Source organism: Pongo pygmaeus, chromosome 7 (genome assembly GCF_028885625.2).
Source record: "Pongo pygmaeus isolate AG05252 chromosome 7, NHGRI_mPonPyg2-v2.0_pri, whole genome shotgun sequence".
NCBI classification, from domain to species: domain Eukaryota; kingdom Metazoa; phylum Chordata; class Mammalia; order Primates; family Hominidae; genus Pongo; species Pongo pygmaeus.
The window spans coordinates 78869552-78895615 of NC_072380.2; the positions used below are offsets into that span (position 1 = coordinate 78869552).

At 41.8% G+C, this 26064-nt stretch overlaps 1 protein-coding gene across 12 annotated transcripts in view; it reads left to right on the forward strand.

Moving 5' to 3' along the window:
- The window catches only part of SGK3 (serum/glucocorticoid regulated kinase family member 3), a 152004-nt gene that overhangs the window by 66257 nt on the left and 59683 nt on the right, over positions 1 to 26064 (forward strand). For 7 of the 12 annotated variants that reach the window (XM_054497566.2, XM_054497570.2, XM_063668826.1 and 4 more), the window contains exons 2-3: positions 17550 to 17761; positions 22456 to 22539. In XM_054497566.2, the coding sequence (XP_054353541.1) occupies positions 17666 to 17761; positions 22456 to 22539 (180 nt within the window). In that variant the 5' untranslated portion in view covers positions 17550 to 17665. Of the gene's footprint in view, positions 1 to 398; positions 532 to 17549; positions 17762 to 22455; positions 22540 to 26064 lie in introns of those variants that run through there. The other 5 variants (XM_054497568.2, XM_054497571.2, XM_063668823.1 and 2 more) reach the window with 2 other exon arrangements.

Genomic DNA, 26064 nt, shown 5'->3' on the forward strand with positions numbered 1-26064 from the left:
CATGCAAATAGCTACCACGTTATTTCATCTGTCGTTTTTTTTTGCAAACCTGCCTCTCCTGTTGTTGCCAAGCCCATTTCTTCATTCTCTTCCATCTAATTTGACACCTACAGCCCTGCAGTTCCCTTTTCAAGTGCCTTCACATCCTTACCTGCAGAATGAAATCCAGAGTGAAAAGCCTGACATTCAGAATTCCTACAATATGATTTCAAGCCCACTTTTACAGTCTGTATCTCCTATAGATGAAGAGAGTGAGTTCCAGTTTAGGTTTGTAAATATGACAGTAGAATAAGGCTTTAATGATGATGTCCTGTAAAATCCCAAAATGAGTGTTGCTTCATGACAGTTTCTCTTTCTGTTTTTATTGATGAGTTAATCTTTTTCTCCGATGTGGGCAGGGATTTCGACATAGTGGACTAGTGGCTGTTCCCTGTTTCTAGTGAGGACTTCTGCTGCCCTTTCTGTTTTGAATTCCTGTTCTTCAAAACCCCCCTCACATGCGGCCCCTGCCATCCCCTACCAAATATCTAGGTAAGTTCAGTTGGAAGTGGTTTTTTCTTCCTCTGAATGCTGGTGACTATCATAGAGAATTTAGCACAGTCTACTTTGAATTCGAAAGCTTCGGGCATTGGTCTTTTCTTTATTGCTTCATGTCCTGGAGGACAAGAAGCATGCACACACACATTTCAGTTTCTTTTAAAGGAAAAATAAGACCCACATCTGCTTATCTGCTTATCTGCTTCTTTTTTTTTCTTTTGTTACGGAGTCTCGCTTTGTTGCCCGGGCTGGAGGGCTGGAGTGCAGTGGTGGCGTGATCTCGGCAGTCTGCAAGCTCCGCCTCCCGGGTTCACGCCATTCTCCTGCCTCAGCCTCCAGGGTACCTGGGACTACAGGCACCTGCCACCACGCCCGGCTAATTTTTTGTATTTTTAGTAGAGACGGGGTTTCACCGTGTTAGCCAGGATGGTCTCGATCTCCTGACCTCATGATCGCCCGCCTCAGCCTCCCAAAGTGTCGGGATTACAGGCGTGAGCCACCGCACCCAGCCACTTAACTGTTTTTTAAATAAACATGAACTTAAAATTATATCAAACAGACCTTTAAATCGTTAAATATTGAGCTTCAACAATTATTTCTACAGTATAGACAAATGAAGAAGATGACAAGGAAAAAGTCCGTACTAAGTAAAAAGATAGAAATGAAGACACTGAGGTCTGGATTTATAGAGGGGAGTGGGTGTAGGGAGAGCAGCATGTCCAATACGCATGTAGATGGACAGGCAGATGTTTTTAAAAGTACACAGTAAATTCAGGAAATCATCAGGAGAAGACAACTTTATTGAGCGATATCTGCAGCTTAGGATTTTGTGGAGTATTATTCCTAAAATATATTTTGTTTTTGTATTTCTAGACACATGTAATACTGTTTCTTTGCTTTGTTTCTATACTGGATAGGACTGAAGATTCTCTTTCTCTCTGGTCTGCAGAAAGTAATTTACTTTCTTTCCTTTCATTGTTTAATCTTAAAAAAAACTTCATACCTTTTTCCTGATTGTCTTGGATGTGTGGAGAAAGGTATATATGCCAGAAGTTTTTAGTCCTTCAGAAAAAGGTGGTAGATATGAGACACTTGAGTTTACTATTGTTGAAGTTTATAATTTTACTAAGTTTGATATCAGCATTTAACACATTTTGCTGAATTTTATATTACAAGCATATCCTTGCACATATTCCAGTTGAGTCAATGATTTTATTTTACTTGTGACTCAGATTAAAACTTGACTCGAGCTTGTGTAAATGTTTCTGTCACTTAATTTTATCTTTTCTCCTGTGGCCTTCCAAACCTCAACTGAAGTTTTTCCATTCTAGGGCATACATTAACTTATTTTCGTTGTTTTTGATTTCAGGTGCTTATAGATATAGGTCTAAATTTATTTTACCGTTCCTAGGATGAAGCAGCAGTTTCTATTGTTAGGTAGGGGGGAAATATATATATGTGTGTGTGTGTATATATATATATACACACACACACACACTTTATACATTTTATACATGTATACATATATACATTTTATACATATATATGTATAAAATTAGGGCATATATATATATGCCCTGATTTTTGAAATGTTAAAATATTAAGGTAAAATTCTGCATGTTATCTTTATTAATAACATAGCCACTGTAAGGTCAGGATTTGAAATTAAGTAGTATAATTTAAATAAGTAATTGGGTGTAATTTTTGTGCTTTGGGAAATTTTTACTAATGTGATAATAGTTTTAGTGTCAGGAGAATTTTGAAAGCAAATATTTACTTGAGAGTAAAGTTTGCTTTATCACACTGCATAAGCATCTGTGTTTACCCTGAGTTCTCCTTGATTTTATAAAGCCTTAGTTAAGTGTGTTATCAGATAGAATCATTCATAAAAATAATAAAAAATGAGGGTACAGATGCTGATATACTCCCAGCACATGGTAAACACTACATAAATATCATTAAATAAGTAAATCTATATTTTTAGGGAGGATTTTATTAAGATATCATAGCATATTAGTACATGTAGTACTTGGAGTGATCCAGTGAAGAGGCAGAAATTGATAATTCAGGAGACTGATGAAGGAATAATGAGGCATTGGTCACTGAAGATCTCACTAGCACACTTTGGCAAGTTGGAATTTCTAAATGTCTCTCTCCACCTGTTGAATAAATCAATGAAAAGTTTTATTAGGGCCTTCTAAGTGCATGGCAGTCAATAAGTCACAGTTCCTACACCCTAGTCAGGGAGGCTGTCAATAAGCAACTGCAATCCTAGTTGCAATCCATAAATGCTGAAATGGAAATAAACAACATGATGAGGGAGGATTAACTTGGGGAGGGAGCACATTAAGGTGGCCATGAAATTTGTTGGAAGAAGTGACTTTTGAACAAGGCCTTGGTGTGAAGAGCTGATGAGAGTGTCCCAGACAGAGGGGCCACTGGTACAAGAGACGAGATGGGAGAGGGCTTGGAAGGTGTGCGAAATAGGAAAGAGGTTGTTCTGGTGTGAGTCTAGTGAACACAGAGGCGAGAGGCCCTGGTGGGTGCAGCTGGAGAGTTATGCAGAATAACATTAGGCCCTGTGGTGGATTGTAGACTGTCAGCAATAATCCACAGTTTGGATTTTATTCTAAGAGTGATGGGAAGCCGTGGAAAGGGGTTAAGCAAGGAGTGAAATTATCAGATTTACAGTGATAAAAATAAATTGGTCTGGCTACTGGGGAAAAAATGGATTGGAGGGAGTTTAGAATGGAAGCAGAGAGCAGGTTGGAGGTTCTCCCAAGAGACTCTGTGAGACATGATGGTGATTTTTGTGTTTGTGGGTTTTGTTTTGTTTTGTTGGGCCTGGACAATCTGAATTCTGCCAACCTCTTCAATTCAGAACCAGCTTGACCGCAGGCCCCATTACTCTGCCAGTCACCACAGCTCTCTAGGAATTGGCCTTGGGAGTGTTGTATGTTCACATCTGCCTGTAAGATATGCTTGGAGTGTGCCTACAAATGGAAAAGCTTGGGAGTTTTGGAATACAGCAGGCATTCTGGTGGTTGGGAACCCAAGATAGTGACCTTGGGAGGCTGAGAAGGATAAGACAGCCTTGCTGCCACTGCTACCATCTCTACCAGTCAGTTCTGGACCAAGTGGAGGGACATGGCATGGTTGGAGTAAATTTAGGGGCTTCCTCCTTATCCTAGTAGTATTTTGTTTTTTGTTTTTTAAAGAGACGGGGTCTAGCTCTGTCACTCGGGATGGGAGTACATTGGTGCAATCATAGCTCACTGCAGCCTCAAACTCCTGGCCTCAAGCTATCCTCCGGCCTCAGCCTCCCGAGTAGTTGAGATTAGAAGCATGAGCCACCATGCCTGGTTTATTTTAGCAGTTTTATCCTAGTGTGGAGAAAACAAAGGGCTGTCAGTGGTTACTTCCACTTCCTCACCGAGGCCCTTCTCTAAATGTCTGTAATAAAATGGAGCTGGCTCATGTGACTTTAGTTGAGGTTCTTGGACACGCTTCTCAAGTTGTTGGTGCACAACACTCTTCTTCAATATTATTTTAGTGCCAACATTGGCTATTTTGCATGTACTTTATTTTTAGTTCATATATCACTTTTATCAAGAATCGGATAAATAAAAGGTGCTTAAATAGAGATGTAGTAAACCTAGGAAAAACTGGGACAGCTTTGTGATTACAGAATGATGGAAAAATCAAAGATGGGGGTGGAGTGGGAATTAGAGGAAGGATGTATCAGTAAGGAAGGAAAACAGGAAAAGTTGTAACTGATTCATCATGTGATGTGTGAGGGGAGGGGAGAAGGCTACTATGTATCTTTCATTGGCAGAGCCTGTTGATTTTTTTTTTAAATCTGTTCTGCAGTGAATTTAATTTACAGATGTGACAAAGATGTCTTTTGTTTCTGTTGAAACATTTGGGATGTGTTTGGAGCCAGTATCCTGAGAGGCAGAAATAAACAGGTACAGATTATATATACTCTTACAGTACACTTTCAGTAAAGTAACCAGTTAGTTTGGGGTTAGAATTTGCTGGGAAGGTGCTTTTAATGTAATTTAAAATGAAACCTATTTATAGGGTCTATTCTCTTCTCAGAAATAGTCCCCATCCCAATTCCTTTTCTTATTTACTAGGTCATTTCCCCTTGCCACACCCAGGGTATGTGTATGGCTTTTTTTTTTTTTTTAGACTTTTTTTTCATAGCTAAATTAGGAAAGTACAGAGTTCCCCATATATCTGTGCCGCCACACATGTACAGCACTCCCCATTGTCAATATCCCCCACCAGAGTGGTACATATGTTACAATCGGTGAACCTACGTTAACACATTGTAGTAACCCAAAAGCCATAGATTCCATTAGGGTTCACTCTTGGTGTTGTACATTCTGTGGGTTTGGACAAATGTATAATGACATGTGTCCATCATTATAGTGTCACAGAGTATTTTCACTGCCTTAAAAATCCTCTGCCTATTCATCGTTTCACCCTGTGCCCCAGCCCCTGGGAGCTGCTGATCTTTTTACTGTTTTCATAGTTTTGCCTTTTCTAGAATGTCATATAATTGGATTCTTGCAGTATGTAGCCTTTTCAGATTGGCTTCTTTCACATAGTGATACGCGTTTAAGGTTTCTCTACGTCTTGTTATGGCTGGATAGCTTATTTCTTTTTAGCACTGAAAAATATTTCATTGTCTGGATATACTATAGTGCATTAATCTATTCACCTATAGTAGGGTATCTTGGTTGCTTCCAAGTTTTGGCAATTATGAATAAAGTTGCTAGAGATATCCATTTACAGGTTTTTGTGTGCACGTAGTTTTTAGCTTCTTTGGGTAAATACCAAGGAGTGGAACTTCTGGATTGTATAGTAAGAATATGTTTAGTTTTGTAAGAAACTGCCAAACTGCCAGAGTGGCTGTACCATTTTGCATTCCTACCATCAATGAATGAGAGTTCCTGCTGTTCCCTATCCTCACCAACATTTGGTGTTGTCAGTGTTCTGGATTCTGACCATTTCTGAAAAGTATATAATGGTATCTCATTTTAATTTGCATTTCCTGGTGACATGATGTGGAATATACTTATTTGCATTTGCCATCTGTATATCTTCTTTGGTGAGGTGTCTGTTAAAGTATTGGGTCCATGTTTTAATCAGATTGTTTTCTTGTTGTTTAAAGAGTTTCTTGTGTATTTTAGATAACAGTCCTTTATTGGCTATATCTTCTGCAAATGTTTTCTTCCAGTCTGTGGTTTGTCTTCTCATTCTCTTCATGTTCTTTCATGGATTGTGCCTTTGGTGTAGTATTTGCAAAATCATTGCCATGCTCGTGGCCATCTAGTTTTTGTGTGTGTATGTGGTTTATTTTTATTTTTATTTTTGTTTTTTAAGATAGGGTCTTGCTCTGGCACCCGGCCTGGAGTGCAGTGATGCAATCTTGTCTCACTGCAACCTTCGCCTCCTGGGCTCAAGCGATTCTCCCACCTCAGCCTCCCGAGTAGCTGAGATTACAAGTGCATACCATCATGCTAGGCTAATTTTTTATTTTTTTATTTTTTTGGTAGAGATGAGGTCTTGCATATTGCCCAGGCTGGTCTTGAACTCTTGGACTCAAGCAGTCCTCCCATCTCAGACACCCCAAGTGATGGGATTAAAGGCCGAAGCATCGTGCCTTGCCATTTTCTAGATTTTCTGGTACATTATATTCTAGGAATTTTATAGTTTTGTTTTTTGTTGTCGTTGTTGGTTTGTTTGTTTGCTTTTTGAGACACAGTCTTGCTCTGTTGCCCAGGCTGGAGTGCAGTGGTGCAATCTCGAGGCTAACTGCAATCTCCACCTCTGCCTCTTGGGCTCAAGTGATCCTCTGGTCTCAGCCTCTCAAGTAGCCAGGACTACAGGTATGTGCCACCATGCCCGGCTAATTTTTAAATTTTTTTTGTGGGAGACAGGCTCTCACTATATTTCCCAGGCTGATATCGAACTCCTGGGCCCAAGGGATCCTGCCGCCTTAGCCTCCCAAAGTGCTGGGATTACAGGCGTCAGCCATCTCCCGGCCTACTTTTGCAATTTATGTGCATGGATTTTCTTTTGTAGCTTCCTTGATCAGCCCTGTTAGTGCCCTCCTTTAGGTGCCATTGTTTCTAAACACCCAGTACCCTGTTCCCCTGCTGAGGAAAACTTGTAGCTCTTCACAAGCCAAATTCCTTCCTTTTGGGACATGTTTGTTCTTATTTCCCTTTATGCCTTGGTGTGAATCACCAACTCACCCTCCTTGCTGTATTGGGTAAGAATGGGAAATGATACTTATGAGTGTATCTACCTTCTAATCTGAGTAGGGTCCTCTAGTCAGTATCAAACAATCTTTATGATGGGTTAAGGAAATAGGGTTCAGAAATTTTATTTTTTAGAGGTAAAAGCAGAAGAATCTTTTGACTTTTTTTATAAAAAAAAATTTTTTTTTGGCTGTCCTGAAACAAAGATAGGCAAGACCCAAGGACAGTAAGTAGCATATAATAGACAAAAAAGATGGATACAATGATGAAGGAAAAAATCCTTTTTAGGAAAAGCTTTAATGTTCATCTATTTTAAGCAATATTTGGATCAGTAACATTTTAACATAACAAGAATTTGGGCAAGTTTTTATCATAGAGTTTCACCCATATTGCTATTTTTTTACAGACCCCAAACAAAAAAATTTTAAGTCTATGGATGCTTTTTTAAAAAAGATGAACTTTCCCCCTCCTTTTTAAAAAAACTGTATCCTTGATAGTGTCTTTTCTTGTGTCCTCCTTATTTCATAATTAGTCCTTGGTTGTCATTGTGATGGGGCCAACACTCAGAGCCTGCTGTGTACCAAGCTCTCAGTTAGATGTTTACATGTGATGTTTTTCAAGAAAGGGAAGCCAGGCTCCTGACCAAGTGCTGTCCAGACTTTGACCCCTCCTGGTGGCAGAATCAGAAATCTGCTTTTCCTGTGCATGACTTTCTTTCTGTAACGCAGTTGCCTGGTGGATCCCTGGTGCTCTCTTCTCTGCAACTCTGTATCTCCAAAGATGATATAGAAAAGGATGCATGTGACAGCATAAGAAGTTGAGGGCTACGGTATGTGAGCTGGGCTCACATGAGAGTGCTTTTGTGTCCGGAATTGGTGGGTTCTTGGTCTCACTGACTTCAAGAATGAAGCCGCGGACCCTCGCGGTGAGTGTTACAGTTCTTAAGGTGGTGCGTCTGGAGTTCGTTCCTTCTGATGTTTGGATGTGTTCAGAGATTCTTCCTTCTGGTGGGTTCGTGGTCTCGCTGGCTCAGGAGTGAAGCTGCAGACCTTTGCAGTGAGTGTTACAGCTCTTAAGGCGGCGCGTCTGGAGTTGTTCGTTCCTCCCGGGGGGCTCGTGGTCTCGCTGGTTTCAGGAGTGAAGCTGCAGACTTTCGCGGTGAGTGTTATCGCTCATAAAAGCAGTGTGGACCCAAAGAGTGAGCAGTAGCAAGATTCATTGCAAAGAGCGAAAGAACAAAGCTTCCACAGTGTGGAAGGGGACCCTAGCGGGTTGCCACTGCTGGCTCAGGCAGCCTGCTTTTATTCTCTTATCTGGCCCCACCCACATCCTGCTGATTGGTAGAGCCGAGTAGTCTGTTTTGACGGCGCTGATTGGTGCCTTTACAATCCCTGAGCTAGACACAAAGGTTCTCCACGTCCACATCAGATTAGTTAGATACAGAGTATGGACACAAAGGTCCTCCAAGGCCCCACCAGAGGAGCTAGATACAGAGTGTTGATTGGTGCATTCACAAACCCTGAGCTAGACACAGGGTGCTGATTGGTGTGTTTACAAACCTTGAGCTAAACATAAAGGTTCTCCAAGGCCCCACCAGAGTAGCTAGATACAGAGTGTCCATTGGTGCACTCACAAACCCTGAGCTAGACACAGGGTGCTGATTGGTGTGTTTACAAACCTTGAGCTAGATACAGAGTGCCGATTGGTGTATTTACAATCCCTGAGCTAAACATAAAGGTTCTCCAAGGCCCCACCAGAGTCAGGAGCCCAGCTGGCTTCACCCAGTGGATCCCGCACCGGGGCTGCAGGTGGAGCTGCCTGCCAGTCCCAGTGCCGTGCACCCGCACTCCTCAGCCCTTGGGCGGTCGATGGGACTGGGCGCCGTGGAGCAGGGGGCAGCGCTCGTCGGGGAGGCTGGGGCTGCACAGGAACCCACGGAGGCGGGGGAAGGCTCAGGCATGGCAGGCTGCAGTCCCGAGGCCTGCGCTGCGGGAAGGCAGCTAAGGCCCGGCGAGAAATCGAGCGCAGCGCCGGTGGGCTGGCACTGCTGGGGGACCCAGTACACCCTCTGCAGCCGCTGGCCCAGGTGCTAAGTCCCTCATTGCCCGGGGCCAGCAGGGCCGGCTGGCTGCTCCGAGTGCAGGGCCCGCCAAGCCCACGCCCACCGGGAACTCCAGCTGGCCCGCAAGCGCCGCACGCAGCCCTGGTTCCCGCTCGCGCCTCTCCCTCCACATCTCCCTGCAAGCTGAGGGAGTGGGCTCCGGCCTTGGCCAGCCCAGAAAGGGGCTCCCACAGTGCAGCGGTGGGTTGAAGGGCTCCTCAAGTGCCACCAAAGTGGTAGCCCAGGCAGAGGAGGCGCCGAGAGCGAACGAGGGCTGTGAGGACTGCCAGCAGGCTGTCACCTCTCACTTTCACCCACGGCCACGTGACCATGTGGAACTGCTCTTCGTAGCTGAGGTTTCTTCTTCATCTGTAAAATGAGGATAATGATATTTACCTCGGAGGTTGCTATGAGGACTCATTGATGTGTTAGATGTGAGCGCTTAAAACAGCCCTGGCATTAGTGCTCAGTAAATATTTATTTCTCAACCTTCAGCCCTGTTGACGTTTTGGGTCAAATCATTTTTTGTTGTAGGGCAGTCCTGTGCATAATGTAGATGCTTAACATCTTCCCTGACGACCACTGCCCGCCACCCCCCCACCCCACAAGTTGTGACAACCAAAAATGTCTCCCGACATTGCCAAATAGTCTCTAGGCAAAATTGGCCCCAGATGAGAACCATTGTATAATCTTTACTAGCTGTTCTAGTACCCTTGCAGATTCACCATCCCTCCTAAGATTTGGCTGGCCTTGAAAAGTTTTGCTGTCATCTGACCCATTTCTTTCTGTCTTGTTGGACTTGTCTGAGTTGATTCATGAGTTGAAGAGTAAGTCTAGTTCTTTCATTCTAACGAACTTAAGCCTCTTTGGAAGAGCTGTCACCTACCCCTGGCAAGCCAGCTGCCCCTGAGCACCAGACTACAAAATTATCTTCTGACTGTGTAGCAGAGTGAAGGCAGATCCTTTTCCTGTTCCTCTTTTGAAAAGCCCAATGTGTATATGAATCTCCCAGGAAGTCCCAGTTTTAATCCCACATGAATGACATAGCTTTTTGTTCTTTCTTAGTTGTGGGTTTTTATGTCAATCCCCTTCTTACTCTGTGTTATTTAGCTGCCTGGCCAGAAGATGATTTTGCAGAATTTTAATTGCTTCAGTTTTATAGAATAAATATGTACTACATGTATAGTAATAGCAGGGTTGCTTTTTCATTTTACTTTTAATCACTTGAAAAAATTTATGAACTTTCTTCCCAAATTGGTCGCCAGAGGACTCTGTAAAGCATGTACGTGTGGTGCAGGCAGGGTAGTGTAATGGGTAGAATCCCTGAAGTCAGACCACCTGGGTTCAAATCCTGCTTCTGCCATCTGGGGCAGGGTCGTTCATCCTTTCATGCTTCAGTTTCTCCTCAATTTCTTCTAGTTAGGGATGTTGTGAGGAGCAACCAGATTGGCACATGTAAAGCACAGTCTGGCTTGTAATAAGCTTAGCCATTAAGTATTATTAGGTTGCCAGTTCAATTTAGCTTGAAGGAAAGGAAAATCTTACTTAAGAAGAGTTGATGTGGTACAGCAAACACGCACATAAGAGATTTTGGAGTTGGACAAATTTGCGTTTGAATTCTAGCTCTATTGCCTGTTAGTTGCGTATTAACTTGGGCAAGTGATTTAACCGCTTTATGTTTTTCTTCAGAGCAACATCTTTATTCCCAATATATAATTTTGACTTCTCTTTCCAGATACAATTGAGGCAAATGGGTGGAATCTCTTTCAAACGTCTGCTTCCATACCTGCCTGGCTTTATTTTTAGCTAAGCTGGACAGTCTGTGGCTGTGTCCCTTCTCTGTACCCTCTCAGTATACCATGCATACACATAACATCATACTTAACAAATTTTTATGTTGCTTGTCAGTCTTCCCTGTTAGGTAAGTTCTGTGAGGGTAGGATTTTCTCTGTCTTTTTTTTTTTTTGAGATGGAGTTTCACTCTGTAACCCAGGCTGGAGTGCAGTAGCACCATCTTGGCTCACTGCAACCTCCGCCTCTTGTGTCCCAGTTCAAGCACTTCTCCTCCTTCAGCCTCCCAAGTAGCTGGGATTACAGGCACGTGTCACCATGCCCAGCTAATTTTTGTATTTTTAGTAGAGATGGGGTTTCACCGTGTTGGCCAGTCTGGTCTTGAACTCCTGACCTCATGATCTGCCCTTCTCAGCCTCCCAAAGTGCTGGGATTACAGGCGTGAGCCACCATGTCCCGCCTTCACTTTGTCTTTTTATTGCCTAGTGCATGATGAGCACTCAATAAGTGTTCATTGAATTAAGGAATAAAAATAAATTCAAAACAAATTGTTATACTTTAGATCTGATTTATTGGTTACTTTTACAGTGCTAGGTCTTTTACGCTATCTCAAATCCTTAAAGCAACCATATGAAGTCAGTCTTGCTTCTGTGAAGACAGATCCTTCCCTAAGGGCTGTCTAATCCCCGCTGTGGGATGGTGGGATAGTGGGCCTTGGTGTTGGTCTTTTCTGTTGGGGTTGGGCTCTCAGCACTGGCAGCACTAAATCAGTCTTGGTGAGGGGAAGGCCATATTGTTGAGTCCCTATATAGCCTCCACACCTACTGCTTTGGCCACTTTGTCATCGGTCCATTGAGCAAGCAATGGGACGATTGGGAAAGAGGCTGACTGACATCCGTAAGACAAGTCATCTTGACCACATGATTATTGAAAGCCTGTCTGTAGTGGGCATTTATGTGAGACACAAATATGTTCACATTCTGTGCTGTAGTGAAAGGTTCATATACATACTTCTGCACACCTCCCTTTAAAAAATATATAATTTTCCAACCTTGTTCTTTCCAAGTCGCTGACCAGCAGGCCATCCGTTAGCCACTGCCCAAGGATCATCATAGATATGTCCCTTTGGCACTCCTCCTTACAGGTAAACTACCACGTATACTGCTCAGGGTTCTGCCCACTGGGAAGATTTCCCTTCACCCCTCTCTTTCAGGCCATCCCTGAATGGGGCTGCCTTTTCTCACTTCTGGCCGGTGCCAGCACACTGTGCATGTCCATCCATCAACAAGCATGCCTTTTTCCTGCCCTGCTAACTGGCCTTAGGATCCTCCCCATGAGGCCTTAAATGTGGGTCTAGAAAACTTACAAGAAGGAGGAACAAGCAGTAGGGGAGTCTGGGCTGTCGATCCCTGCAATTTACTTATGCCATCCTGACCTGCTTAAGCCCAGTCTTGCTTTTACTGTACCAAGTGGATTACTGCTGTACATGTCCAGTTTTATGATTCAGTGAACCAGACAATACTCTGTTCACGATGGGCTGTTCTTTTTACATAGTCTCTTGGTTTTCCATAGGTGGTCATCGCATCTCTTCCTGGGCCTAGTAACAAGCTAGGAACCACAGACAGTGGTTGCTGGCAAACCCTAAGGGGTCTGAAACTCTTACCCTTTTCTTGGTGCTTGTCAGAGAGAGGGGTCCTTAATTCATTCCTGTTTGCCATGTCATTTCCAGTACTACTGGGTGTGCTGAGGCATAGGCTCAAGGGTTAGGGCAGCTTTCATTGCTCTAGAACCTTCTCTTGGAATGGGCTTCAGTAAAAACTGGCAGGCTCATAGGTTACCCAGTAAATGGGTCAGAACAGCATATCCAAGTATTGAAACTCACTATTTGTTTTACCTCTTTCTCAGTGGAAGCGGTGCAAGGTGTAGTAGTTTCTCTCACTTGAGGTGGGATATCCTGGGTCAGACCAGGGAAATCCTAGAAGCCATCAGTGTGGTGAATCCATGAACTTTCATGAGTTTTTTTTCCATCCTCTGGCTTGTGTAAGTGTCTTACACAGGTGTCCAAGGTGCTTGCTAGTTTTTGTTCACCAGGTCCAGTTAAGATAATGGTATCCATGTGATGGACCAGTGTGGTGATCTGTGGGCTGTCAAGATGATCAAGGACTCTCCAGACTATATTATGGCAATTCAGACATAGCCCTCAGGTGAGACAATGAAGGTATACTGCCTTTCTGCCACTTCATGCAATTTGCATCTCATTGTCCTTACTGATGGTGATAGAAAAGAAAGCATTTGCCAGGTCAGTAGTCATACCAGATGTCCGGAATTATGCTAATTTTATTCGGAGAAAAAGAAAAAACACTACATTTAGAATCTCAGAATCTCATTTGTAATTGGTATCACCATCTGATTAAATTTATGGTAATCCATTGTCATGTTCCAAGTTCTTTCCAGCTTTGATCTAGGTAAATGGCCAAGTTAAATGGGGATATAAAAAGTTTTAACAACCCTGCATCGTTTTCATCTTTGATAGTGGTACTGATTTCTGAGCTTCTCCCATGGATATGGTATAGTTTTTGGTTACTTTCTTAGTAGGAAAAGGGGAGACAGTTCCAGAGGCTTCTTCATGGCCTTTTCTCCCATTATAGCTTTTATGACATGGGACAGGGAACCAATATGGGAATTTGACCAGTTACTAAGTATATCTGTTTCCACTATAATTCTATTACTAGGGAAATAAGCACAGGATGGGCCTATGGTCCTATTGGACCCACTGTGAGACAGACTTATTCTCTTACATTACCTCTGGAAGTCCCACTCTGACTTGTAGACCATGTTTTGGGTCTCTAGGAGATTAGTGGTATTTCAGAGCTAGTATCCAGTAACGCTTGGGAGGATTATATATTCCTATTTCTGTAGTGGACAATCATCCTGGAGAATTGCTGCAGGTCCTTCTCAGGAAAGGCCTGGAGAAAGATCAACAGTATATGCCTGTGGCCATTTAAAGGGTCACAATACGCGGGGTGTGGTGGCTCATGCCTACAATCCCAGCACTTTGGGAGGCTGACATGGACAGTTTGCTTGAGCTCAGGAGTTCGAGACCAGCCTGGTCATCATGACGAAACCCCATCTCTACCAAAAATACAAAAATTAGCCAGGCATGGTAGCACATGCCTGTGGTCCCAGCTACTTGGGAGGCTGAGGTGAGAGGATTGCTTGAACCCTGGAGGTGGAGGTTACAGTGAGCCAAGATTGCGCCACCGCACTGCAGCCTAGGCGACAGAGTGAGACCCCATCTCAAAAAAAGGAAAAAAAAAAATAGGTCACAATAATCTTATTAGCCCTCCTTGATCTAAGATCCTTTGAATATATTCCTATATGTGCTCTCCACACTCCCACTGGTAAATAAATTGTTGAGATCCTAAAATATTTTGTCATAAAGGCAGTTTTCTCCCAGAGTAGACTTGGAACTTCTTTCTGGGGTCTTTTGGGTTATGAGACAATGAAAGATGGTGGGAGTAGATAGTGAAGAGAATTAGTATCCCTTGTGAAACAACTTGAAAAGAGTTTTATTGAGGAGGAGGCGTTGGGATGTAGGGTCTTCTCTGAGAGATACAAGCAGCTGCTTTCAGCAAGGAAGTTCAGCTGAATTTGGGGTTCAGCATTCTTAGCCTCATCTATGCCTACCCAAATACCTGCGTCTAGGATTCAAGTCATTGTCCTTTCCAGCCAGCGCCATATGTTAACACATGAGACTTTGCAGGATTATATATTGAATTGGCTCTGCAACCCTAGCCATCAAACCCTGGGCTTGATCTTTAGTCTTCTCAGCTTGGCAACTGTAAGAGATGAAGGACTCGAATAAAACAGCCATGGATTTTCTACCCATCTCTTTGGGAATTCACTGCTTTAACTTTGTCATTTGCTTTATGCACATTCTCAAGAACAGCCAGAAGCAGCCCCAGCCCACATTGTAGTCTCTGAAGTCAGTGTTTTTATCAGCTGCTTAGACCTTGAGCACTCTCCACCTGTACTCCATCCGACACCATGCATAGGTAGTAGTTTGAGCAATCATGATGTCACTGTGTGCCATCCCCACCCTCCACAGGAAGGTTTTCAGGACACTTGTCAAATACATATTACATTTTTGAGGCTGTGTTTCCTGGGGTCATTCTTGGTACCAGTTAACTGCATCAGTCACATGACACACTCAAAAGTAGTTGAAGGGAGTTTAACAAAGGGACTGTTAATTAAGATGTTGTGGGCAGGATTAGAGGAACCAGCATGGCATGTTGAAGCACCTCTTTACTAGCAAAGTCAGGAAGCTGTTATTATTCCCAGGCCCTTCAACTGTAGCTGTGGAAGAGGGGCTGCCTGCTAGGAACTGTGGGCTTAGGTAGATAAACCACTGATGTCAGAAAGGGACCAGGGGAGCAAATACCTTAGCGCCTTGCTCCTCTTACCCTCTAATTTGTTAGTGACTCCCATGGCTGAACCCAGCCAGAAGGCAAAGGCAAAGTGTGCTGCTTTAGTGTGCAGTCCATAGAGCTCAGACTTCTGGATATGTGGCTGGGTGGAGAAAGAGTGGCATTTGGGTCTGGAAGGGCAGATGGAGACTGTCAAGTGCAATTGCCAAACTGGAACTTTTGGCTCAGGTTTGAGTGTGCTTCTTGAGTGTAGACTTATACACGTAACTGCAGCTGTACCTGTTCTCTTAGATGTCCCCTGGGTACCTTACAGGAAACAAGTTGTTCTGCCTACCATCTCTTTGCTTCTCCTTTATTCCTGATGCCACTTAATGTGATATCTTACTGTCCCTTCCAAAAGGAGGACCTGAGGAATTCTGCTTCTGTGGGTTATAGCACAGCAAGGCACAAACAGATAAAGTACCAGCCGGACCTGCCACCCTGAGCCCCACATTCTCAAGGGAGAGGTGTGGAAAGTGTAGCTCATAACCTTCACCTTCTCAATGTCTCTGCTGCAGGAGAAGAAGCATGGGTTAATGTGGCTTCTGAGGTTCCAGGACAGGGCCAGTCTGCCTTAGAAGTACAATAGGTTCCACCTGCTCTCATGCTTAGGCAGTAGTCGCTGTGACAGGTGGGCCAGGCTCTGGTCAGGTGCTTCCCTGGTCTTACTGGGGTAAAGCAGCTAGTATTATGGGGCTTTAGAATACTGTAATTTACAGACAGATGCAGTACTCTTTGTTGAGGAGGGACCAATTACGTGTCTGTATATTCTAACAACTAATTCAGCTACATAGAAATCTTTCTGACTGCTGGGCACAGTGGTTCACACCTGTAATCCCAGCACTTTGGGAGGCCGAGGCAGGCGGATCACCTGAGGTCAGGAGTTTCAGACCAGCCTGACCAACATGGAGAAACCTCATCTCTACTAAAAATACAAAATTAGTTGGGCGTGGTAGCACGTGCCCGTAATCCCAGCTACTTGGGAGGCTGAGGCAGGAGAATCGCTTGAACCTGGGAGGCGGAGGTTGTGGTGAGCTGAGATTGTGCCATTGCACTCCAGCCTGGGTGACAAGAACAAAACTCCGTCTCAAAAAAAAAAAAAAGAAATCTTTCTTGATTGCATTTCCAGCAGCAAATCCAACAAGGGAAGCTTTGAATCATCTCAAAGGAAGCATTCTTATAATCAGTTAAAACTCATTATACCTGAATATTCAATGCCTGCTGATATATATTTTAAATCATTACCTGAATATAATTTATCGTGATCAGATCTGTTACAGTGACTTCCTGAAACTAAACATCCAGGGAAATTATCCAAGCAAACTGACACTTTAAAAAATATTATTTAGTCTGGGTGCGTTGGCTCATGCCTGTAATCCTAGCACTTTGGGAGATCAAGTTAGGAGGAATGCTTGAGCCCAGGAGTTCAAGACCAGCCTGGGCAACATAATGAGACCCTGTCTCTTAAGAAAAAAACAAAAAAAAAGTATCATTTGAGCCAGGTGTGATGGTCTGTGCCTATAGTCGCAGCTACTTGGGAGGCTCAAGCAGGAACATTTTTTGGTGTGCTCTTGAGCCTAGGAGTTTGAGGCTGCAGTGCAGCATGGTTGCACCTGTGAATAGCCACTGCATTCTAGCCTGGGCAACATAGCAACACCCTGTCTCTAAAAGAAAGGTATTATTTGGTGTCATGTGGTGTCGAGTATGGGCTGCTGTGTGTAGCAAAGGTGACATCAGTGTGACATCTTTAGCCCTTTGTTCATGGGGTGGTTTGATATTAACATACTGCATTTATTTTGTAGGAAGATCTACTGTGGTGTCTCTGACCAGAGGTTCAGTACAAAAGAATCATCCACAGTTATAATGCAGCATAGTACAGTGGTTAAGAGTTGGAACTCTGGAGTCAGATGGCCTGGGTTCAAATCCGGGATATACGAATTATTTCACCTCTCTGTGTTTCAGTTGCCTCATTTGTAAAATGAGTAAATAGTTATGTAGTATACAGGATTGTAATCTGAATTGTTCAGCACACTTGACCAGTTCATCCTGATACAAGAAGTCTGAAAACCACACTTTGGTTACCTCCAACTAGATCTTTTCTAGGTGAGAGTTAGTCCCTAGTCTACATGAACTGAGGTGTATAAGTTCCTGGAATTTCCTAATAGTAAGGAAGGTAGATGGGCTGCAGATATTTGTGGCTTGTAGTAGGAACATAACAGAAACTAAATCTCTAACCTGGGCTGATACTGATGAGCAAAAGTAGATTCCTGTCAGAATAAACAAAATTAGTCCCATGATTAAGGAATGACAGTCATAGTATTTTAAAGTTGTTTTGCTAATCACTTCTTTTTTTTTTTTTTTTTTTTTCTGTTGGTTAAGGTTGCATGATGGAATTTGAACATTACTTCAAGAGGTTTTGTGTTTTGGATTAGTTAATTGGGTTTGTCCTCTGCTGACCTTCGGATGCATTTTTTGGTGTGCTCTTGAGGGATTAAATGCAAAGAGATCATACCATGGACTACAAGGAAAGCTGCCCAAGTGTAAGCATTCCCAGCTCTGATGAACACAGAGAGAAAAAGAAGAGGTTTACTGTAAGTATTTAACATAAAGCATGTGGGAAAAAATTGAATATAGAGAATATTTTCATTTCTGCTTTTCTTCTCCAACCTAGAACACCCCCTTCCCCATCTCCACATACCTAGATTTTACTTCTTTTACATAATCTGTTCTCCACAAAGTCTTCTGTGGCTACCGTAATGGAATAAATTTTCCTTTTTTAGCGTCTCTTTACTTATCCTCTTGGAGAATTGTATGAAACTATCTAATTAATCTTCTTAACAGAAAATGTGCATGTGCATACACATGGATCTACGCACACACTTATAATTTTGTGTGCACTGTCAGGAATTAATGGACTCCTGAAGTCATCGATTCCATATTAAGAACTACTGTCCTGAAATGTTTATAGTATCTCTCAGTTTTAAAATATTTAATTCAGTATTTTATTTTTTTCACCTTAAAGGCTAAGCCATTTCTAATTTTATCATTTATCGCTATAGTATCTACTATAGGGCTTTATAAAGAGTAAGCACAATGAATATTTGCTCAATCTGTGTATCAGTTTTTATTATTGGAGAATAGTCACTTTTCTAATTAGTGTGCTGAAACATACAATATTGTATTTAGTTTCAGTAGTCCTATCAGTATATACAGAGGTGTCGTGCCCTCCTCCCCCTGAAAAAAAAAAAAGCCACTTATCGTGTCTATTACTGATCTGCTCTTCCTCATAACTCCCCACTCCCCTCACCTACTGAGTAATATGAAGAAATTCATTTAGCCCAATTCTGTTTAATACTTAGTCTATCTAATAATTTAACCAGGTCTCAGGATAAAATGCTTAGCCTCTCTTACTTCTACTTTCTTTCTCTTAACTTGAACACACATCCTCCTCAGGTTGGCATCATGGTTTATGGGAGGAGAGGTGTCCCCTTTCACAGTATTGTTGAGTTGGTGAATGACCTCATGATAGCCTGGTGAAGCCTCTTGAGTTCTTGTCGTCCCTCTAGATCTTTGCCATTTGAGCTGTAAAGTGGCTTGTCTGGCAAATAGCCTGTTATGACTGACCTGGTAACCTGGGCATTTTGCTGGCATCCATTGCTGGCACCTGCAGTTCATGAACTAACCTGTGATCTCTTTGTTGGCTTGACCAGGGTCTTGCGGCAACTCACCACTCACTCAGTACCTTGGCCCTTGATAGCTGTAGAGCCCCCTGAGGGTCTGACATGTCCTTCACCTGCTCCGGGCTCAGTGATCCACCCCAGCCTCTAAAAAGGGGGTTACCTGGTCACTGCCAGTTGAGTCCCATGACAGGTGACTTTCAACTCAGAGTCCCTGTCACAGGGCAGTTGAGGAAATCTCTCTGCCTTCTTAACTAGGTGGGGCTGGGTGCCGGAAATGATGGTTTTCTCTCAAGGTCCCAGACAAGGAGCAGGGAAAGCAGTCCCTCTGTCCTTTCTTCCTTAACAGACACACCTGCCACACTTGGTACCACATCCCAGAGCAGAGAAATTGCAATGTGCGTCTGACCATTTACCCCTTCTCAGCCTCTATATTGCAGGAATATCTTAAACAGTAGGCATTTGTTGCACATTTGTATAAGCAAATTTTTAGCAGTATCACATTGAAGGTAAACAAAGGTTGATATACCTTGAATAAAATAGTAGAGTGTGTGAAAGTTTTTCTTCCTTCCTTCCCTCTCCTTATTTTTGCCTTTGGGCCATTCTTTTCTCGAGGGGATACCTCCTGCTAAGTTTGATGGAAGTTCACACATAGCAAATGTCAGCAGCAGATTATCTCGTGTCCTTTGATTTTCCAGGCTGGAGGTATTTCCATGTCTTCTGTGGGATGGTTGAGGAGACCTGTAGCGTTTCTCTTACCCAGCTGTTCTTACGCTGTGCACTGAGTTCTCAAAGGCCCTATCTAAATCACCTTATTCACTTACTTCCTTCAGATTCTCAAATATTGTCTTATTAGAGAGGCATATTCTGACCACCCTATAAAAAACAGCACCTTCACACCCCACCCTACCCCTCTCACTCTCTGTCCTGCTTTCCCACCTGCCACATTTTGTGTTTGTTTATATGTGTCTTCTTTGAGTAGAATGCAAGGTTCTTTGAAGCAAGAACTTCTTCACTGTTGTTTCACCAGCCCCTAGAACAAAGATAGTAGGAATTCAAATAAGTATTTGTTGAATTGTTCATCTGTTATTTGGTGGTCACTACAGTGCAGTCCTCAATCCTCAAGAAACTTGGTTCTGTCAGTGCAGATAGACCCCATCCCACCCAACACAGACGCTGTGTTCAGCCTAGGTACCCATGTTATCGATAATATTTTTGTTTATTTTTTTTATTTTTTTTTTGAGACAGAATCTCGCTCTGTCGCCAGGCGGGAGTGCAGTGGTGCAATCTTGGCTCACTGCAACCTCCACCTCCTGGGTTCAGGCAATTCTCCTGCCTCAGCCTCCCAAGTAGCTGGGACTACAGGTGCATGCCACCACGCCCAGCTAATTTTTTGTATTTTTTTGTATTTTTTTTTTTTTTAGAAGGGACTGGGTTTCACCGTGTTAGCAAAGTCTCTATCTCTTGACCTTGTGATCCGCCCACCTCGGCCTCCCAAAGTGCTGGGATTATAGGCGTGAGCCACCGCACCCAGCCTGAATTTAAGTTTAATAGAGACAGGGTCTTGCTATGTTGAGTAGGTTGGTCTCGAACTCCTGGGCTCAAGTGATTCTCCTGCCTCAGCCTCCCGAAGTGCTGGGATTACAGGAATGAGCCACCATGCCCAGCCTTGATAATATTTTTATACTCTAGTTTTCATAGGTAGTTTATGTAGTTCTATACCATGAAGCTTCTAACAGGGAAATGTGTTGCATTCTAGGTATCTTGACTTAAACCAAGTCTAAATTATATTTTTATTTATCCACTTGACAAATTGTGAGTTTCTATGTCATGTTCTAAGCACTGCAGATACAGTGGAACAAGAGTGACGTTAGCCCTAGCTCTCAAGGAACTTTCATTATACAGGGGCAAGACAGACAATAAGGAAATATGCAAATAAGATAATTTCATAATGTATTAAGTATTGTACTGTTTCCTGTGAAATCCTTAGATTTCACAGGAAATCTAATCTTGTTTTTTTTTTTTACCAATGGAAGTATTTTTAAGGATTTGAATAGTTTTTTGTTTTTGTCTACTGTTTCATTAGTACGTACTTAATAAGCACTTGTTTATAAATCATACTGTTAATTCATAATTTCACAAGGCTTTATCTTGTCTTCTGTAAATATATTTGCTGCAGAGCTTCTCCAGCTTGGAACCTAGACTTGCTCCTGGTCTTGGCTGTATTTGGGTAGCCAGGGGAGGCCACCTGAACTTTCTAAGATCCATTCTTCTCACTGAGTCAGCACAAATAATTCAAGAAACTCACAGTCATATAAACCTAAGTGTTTTATTCTCTTACAGCAGTTCTGCTTCTAGGCTTGTCTGATCCCAGTGCCGTGTGAGATAAATCTCTTGTCTAGTCTTATTCAGCGTCACTGGCACCTTGGCTAGGTTTTTTGCCCTCTACTTCTGCATGCTGTCCATGTGGGGGATATCAAATTAATTCTAACATCTTACATGTAATAGCTTCCTCTAAGACAACCAGATTCCTTCTCGGTTAAGACCAAAAGGGCCAGATTACCATCCTGCAGCTCATGTAGGGTGTCTCATGTTAGTAGGGCGTTGTAATATTTGTTCTGCTTACTTCATAGGGTTGTTGATTATGATTATATGAGGTTATATATATTTGAAAATATTGAACATGGAAGATAATACTAGGAAATCTGAGGATAAATTCTTATTAATACTTTGAAAACTACTATGTGAAAGATGACCTAGAAGGAAGAGAACTAACAATTGAAGGTTTTTTATGTAGCAAGTATCACTTTTGAAAATACTTTGTAAGTTCAAGGTAGTAATTACTGCTAGGGAAGAAGAGAGGAAAGTGGCAACAGTTGAATCTATAGTATTTTATTCTTTGGCAAAAAAAAATCTGAAGCAAGAATGGCGACATGTTAGAATTCAGTAGATCCAAATAATGAGCACATGGGTGTTGACTATGTTATTCCCTGAAAATTACAGAAATATTTTGTAACATTTGAAAAATAAAATAGCACCTGTTTTTTTTCTGACCTCATATTCTTCCCATCACAAGAAACCACTTTTTTTTTTTTTTTCCAAGTCATGATCTCGCTTTGACACTCTGGCTGGAGTGTAGTGGTGTGATCTCAGCTCACTACAGCCTTGACTTACCTGGGCTCAAGCAATCCTCTTACCTCAGCCTCCTGAGTAGCTGGGACTACAGGCGTGTACACCATGCCCGGCTAATTTTTAAATTTTTTGTAGAGACGGGGTCTCCCTATGTTGCCCAGGCTGGCCTCCAGCTTCTACGCTCAAGTAATCCTCCCACCTCAGCCTCACAAAGTGCTTGAGATTACAGGCATGACCCACTGAACCCAGCCAAGAATACCATTTGACAAGATTCAAAGTGCTTTAATTGGTATGTTTATGTATCTTAGAGAATCACATAAAAATGTTAATATCAGTTTCAGAATATGAAAACATCAGCCTTGGTGAAAGAGCCAGACTGTCTCAAAAAAAAAAAAATGAAAACAGGTTTCATGTATTTAAGTAGCTAATGGTTTTTTTGCAATTAAATTGTGTTATGTAATTTTTTATTTCCACAGGTTTATAAAGTTCTGGTTTCAGTGGGAAGGAGTGAATGGTTTGTCTTCAGGAGATATGCAGAGTTTGATAAACTTTACAACACTGTAAGTAATCGTCTACAAGATTTCTAATTAAAAGAAAGCACCTGAGAAAACCCAAAATAAGAGAAATGTATTTGAATGATTAAATTGATACTCATATATTAATATGTCAGACAAGCAGACAAAGGTAAGAGATTCTTCAAAAACATCCTAACTTTGGAATGCTTACAAAGAAAGGGTAGAGAGAGGACTGCTGAACAATTCCAAATAAACCATTAAAAATATGAGAACTAGATAAAATACCTTTTAATGTCATAGAAAATTATAAGTCAGTTCTTTCTACCTACCTCTCTGATAATTGTTAATCATCATGGTATTTCTGGTTAAATTGCCTACTGTAAGCTTTATGTTTGAAAGTCTGTCATGAACCTATCTCCCTTCCATACTTTGTTTCCATTCTTAGAGATATGTCTTAGGTTCCAGATTTTAAGTAGCTAACACAATCAAAATGAGTGTTGACTTTTAGAGTTCTGACAGCTACCTAGGTGGTGAGATCTAAGAGACCATTAGCTATTTAAATTACTAAAACCTGTTTTTATATTTTCATAACTCAGATATTAAATAGAATTCATAATCTAGTGTTGGCAGTACATACAGTACATACTTGAAAAAGTAGGCAGCAAAGAGCCAGGCATGATGGTTCACATCTGTAATTCCAGCACTTTGAGAGGCTGAGGCAGAAGGAACATTTGAGCCTAGGAGTTCAGAGGGTACAATGAGGCATGATTGCCCCACTGCACTGCTATCTGGGCAATATAGCAAGACACCATCTAAAAAAATAAAGGCAGCAAGACCACCACAGTCACTATCATACCATACCTTCCACAGGTAGCAGTGTTTGTGGATAGTGTTGCCTTGAAGATCATACATAGAAGCTAAAGCATGTCTCTTGAGTTACTAATAGCTAATACATAGTTCCATAATAGCTATTATGGAACTCCAGGTCATTAAGACAGTCCTGGATTTAAAGCTTTGCTTCGGTTAAGAACAAAAGCAATTGTGCCTCAAATCCCCAATTTATTTATTTATTTATTTTTTGAGAGAGGGTCTTGCTCTGTCACCCAGGCTGGAGTGCAGTGGCACGATCTTGGCTCACTACAACCTCTGCCTCCCATGTTCAAGTGATTCTCATGCCTCAGTCTCCCAAGTAGCTGGGATTACAGGCATGAGCTACATGCCTGGCTAGTGTTTTTGTAGTTTTAGTAGAGACGGGGTTTTGCCATGTTGGCGAGGCTAGTCTCAAACTCCTGGCCTCACGTGATCCGCCCACCTCGGCCTCCTAATGTGCTGAGATTACAGGCATGAGCCACTGCCCTTGGCCTCAAATCCCAAATTGAAATTCCTCTGCTCTCATGTAATAATAAATAGGGATCTCCCAGTGTCATTGTTTAATGAATGGTAGATTACTAGGCATCCTCTGGAAAAACTCTTGTTATATATTTAAGAAGGGAATTTTGGGCCGGGCATGGTGGAGATCAAGACCATCCTGGCTAACATGGTGAAACCCCGTCTGTACTAAAAATACAAAAAATTAGCCAGGCGTGGTGGCGGGCGCCTGTAGTCCCAGCTACTTGGGAGGCTGAGGCAGGAGAATGGTGTGAACCCAGGAGGCAGAGGTTGCAGTGAGCCGAGATTGCGCCACTGCACTCCAGCCTGGCTGACGGAGCGAGACTCCATCTCAAAAAAAAAAGTGGGGGGGGAATTTTTTCATTTCTTTTTTTTTTTTTTATTATACTTTAAGTTTTAGGGTACATGTGCACAACGTGCAGGTTTGTTACATATGTATACATGTGCCATGTTTGTCTCTTGATTTTAAACATAGGAATAAATATATGCCTGTGGGTTATTATTTGTAAGATATTTTTGAATATGAGGAAAGTTACACATTTATATCAATTAAGAGACAAATTCCTAAATGGGTCAGAATGAATCAAACAATGTCTAGCTGTACCACTTCCTGTGTTTTGTTAAGTCATGAAAATTAGACTTCTGATTCATCTTTATTTAGCATTTCACTATGTATGTATTTGTTCCTAATATTCAAATCACTTGCTACTTGAAATTCAATTTCTGAAGATAATACTGCAATTTAAAAATATTTATTTTTTCCTATGTAAAATTAATAGGGAGACTCCATCTCTACAAAAAAAATAAAAATAAAAAGTTAGCTGGGTGTAGTGGCACATACCTTATAGTTCTGGCTACTTCGGACGCTGTGATAGGAGGATCACTTGAGCCTGGGCGGTTGAGGCTGCAGTGAGCCATGACCATGCCACTACACTCTTGAGACCCTGTCGCAAAACAAAAACAAGAACAAAACACCTATAATGTTGCTACTCAGAAATAACTGTTAAAATTTTACTGTTTTCTTCTGTTCTTTAGCTTTTCTTTAATGCATATGCAACTGCACTTACTAAATACAGGTTGAGTATCCCTTATCTGAAATACTTGGAACCAGAAGTGATTTGGATTTCAAATTTTTTCAAATTTTGGAATATTTGAGTTACACTTACCAGTTAACCATCCCAAATCTGAAAATCTGAAATCTGAAACGCCCCAGTGAGCATTTCCTTTGAGCACTCAAAAAGTTATTGGTTCTGGAGCATTTCAAATTTTCAGATTTGTGATATTCAACCTGTATAGTTTTAGATATTTGCTTCATCAAAGGATATTGAGATAGGTTTTTTTTTCTGTAATTAAGGTTACACTGTTGAAACAACAGCCAATAGGGTTTGTACATGGAAATATCTTTGATAAGTTTTTTGTGATTTTTTAAAAAATGGCTTATTTTGGAGGCTGAGTGAGGGTTGCAATGTTAGCTCATTTTGAAACTCTTGAATACCCATTATTTGCATGTTCAGCGTGTCTTTGAGGAGTGTGTAAATCCAACTGTACCCACCAGGATGCCTGGGTTATGCTCGGGTAAAAATAACATGACCGTAGTGTCTGTCTGTCTGTCTCTCTCTCTCTCTTTCTTTCCCTCTCTCTTTCTCTCTCTCTCTCTCTCACACACACACACCCCACATACACCACATACATTTGAGACTTCTTTCTGTCTTTTGCTTAAAATATTTCGTAGGCTAGATTTACCTTCTAAAGACGTCTTTTGTGAAACTCTTCGTAAGAGGAAGGGTTGTAGGGAATGTCATCTAAAAACTCAGCACTGTGGAGATCCACACCAGTAGTGTGTGTTCATGATGTTTTCATGATTTTAATAGCTGGTGATTAATTAAATTGTTAATATTTGAGTATCTGTAAGCATAAAAATAAAATAGGAAAACTTGTTTGGGGTACCTCCATCCATGATCACTTTCATTCTCTCTTCTGTGAAACATCCCATCTTTGGACTTTTTGCAGAAGAGTTTCCTTAACTTGTAGTTCAGTTTTTATCATTCATCTCCCTAATTTCTTTTGTATTTCTTTTCACTCTTTTTTCGTTGTTCTTATTTCATCACTTTCTGTGTCTCTCTCTTTTTATGTAGCTCCTTCTAATTCTGCCTCCTGTGGTGAGGGGCAAAGAAAAAAATA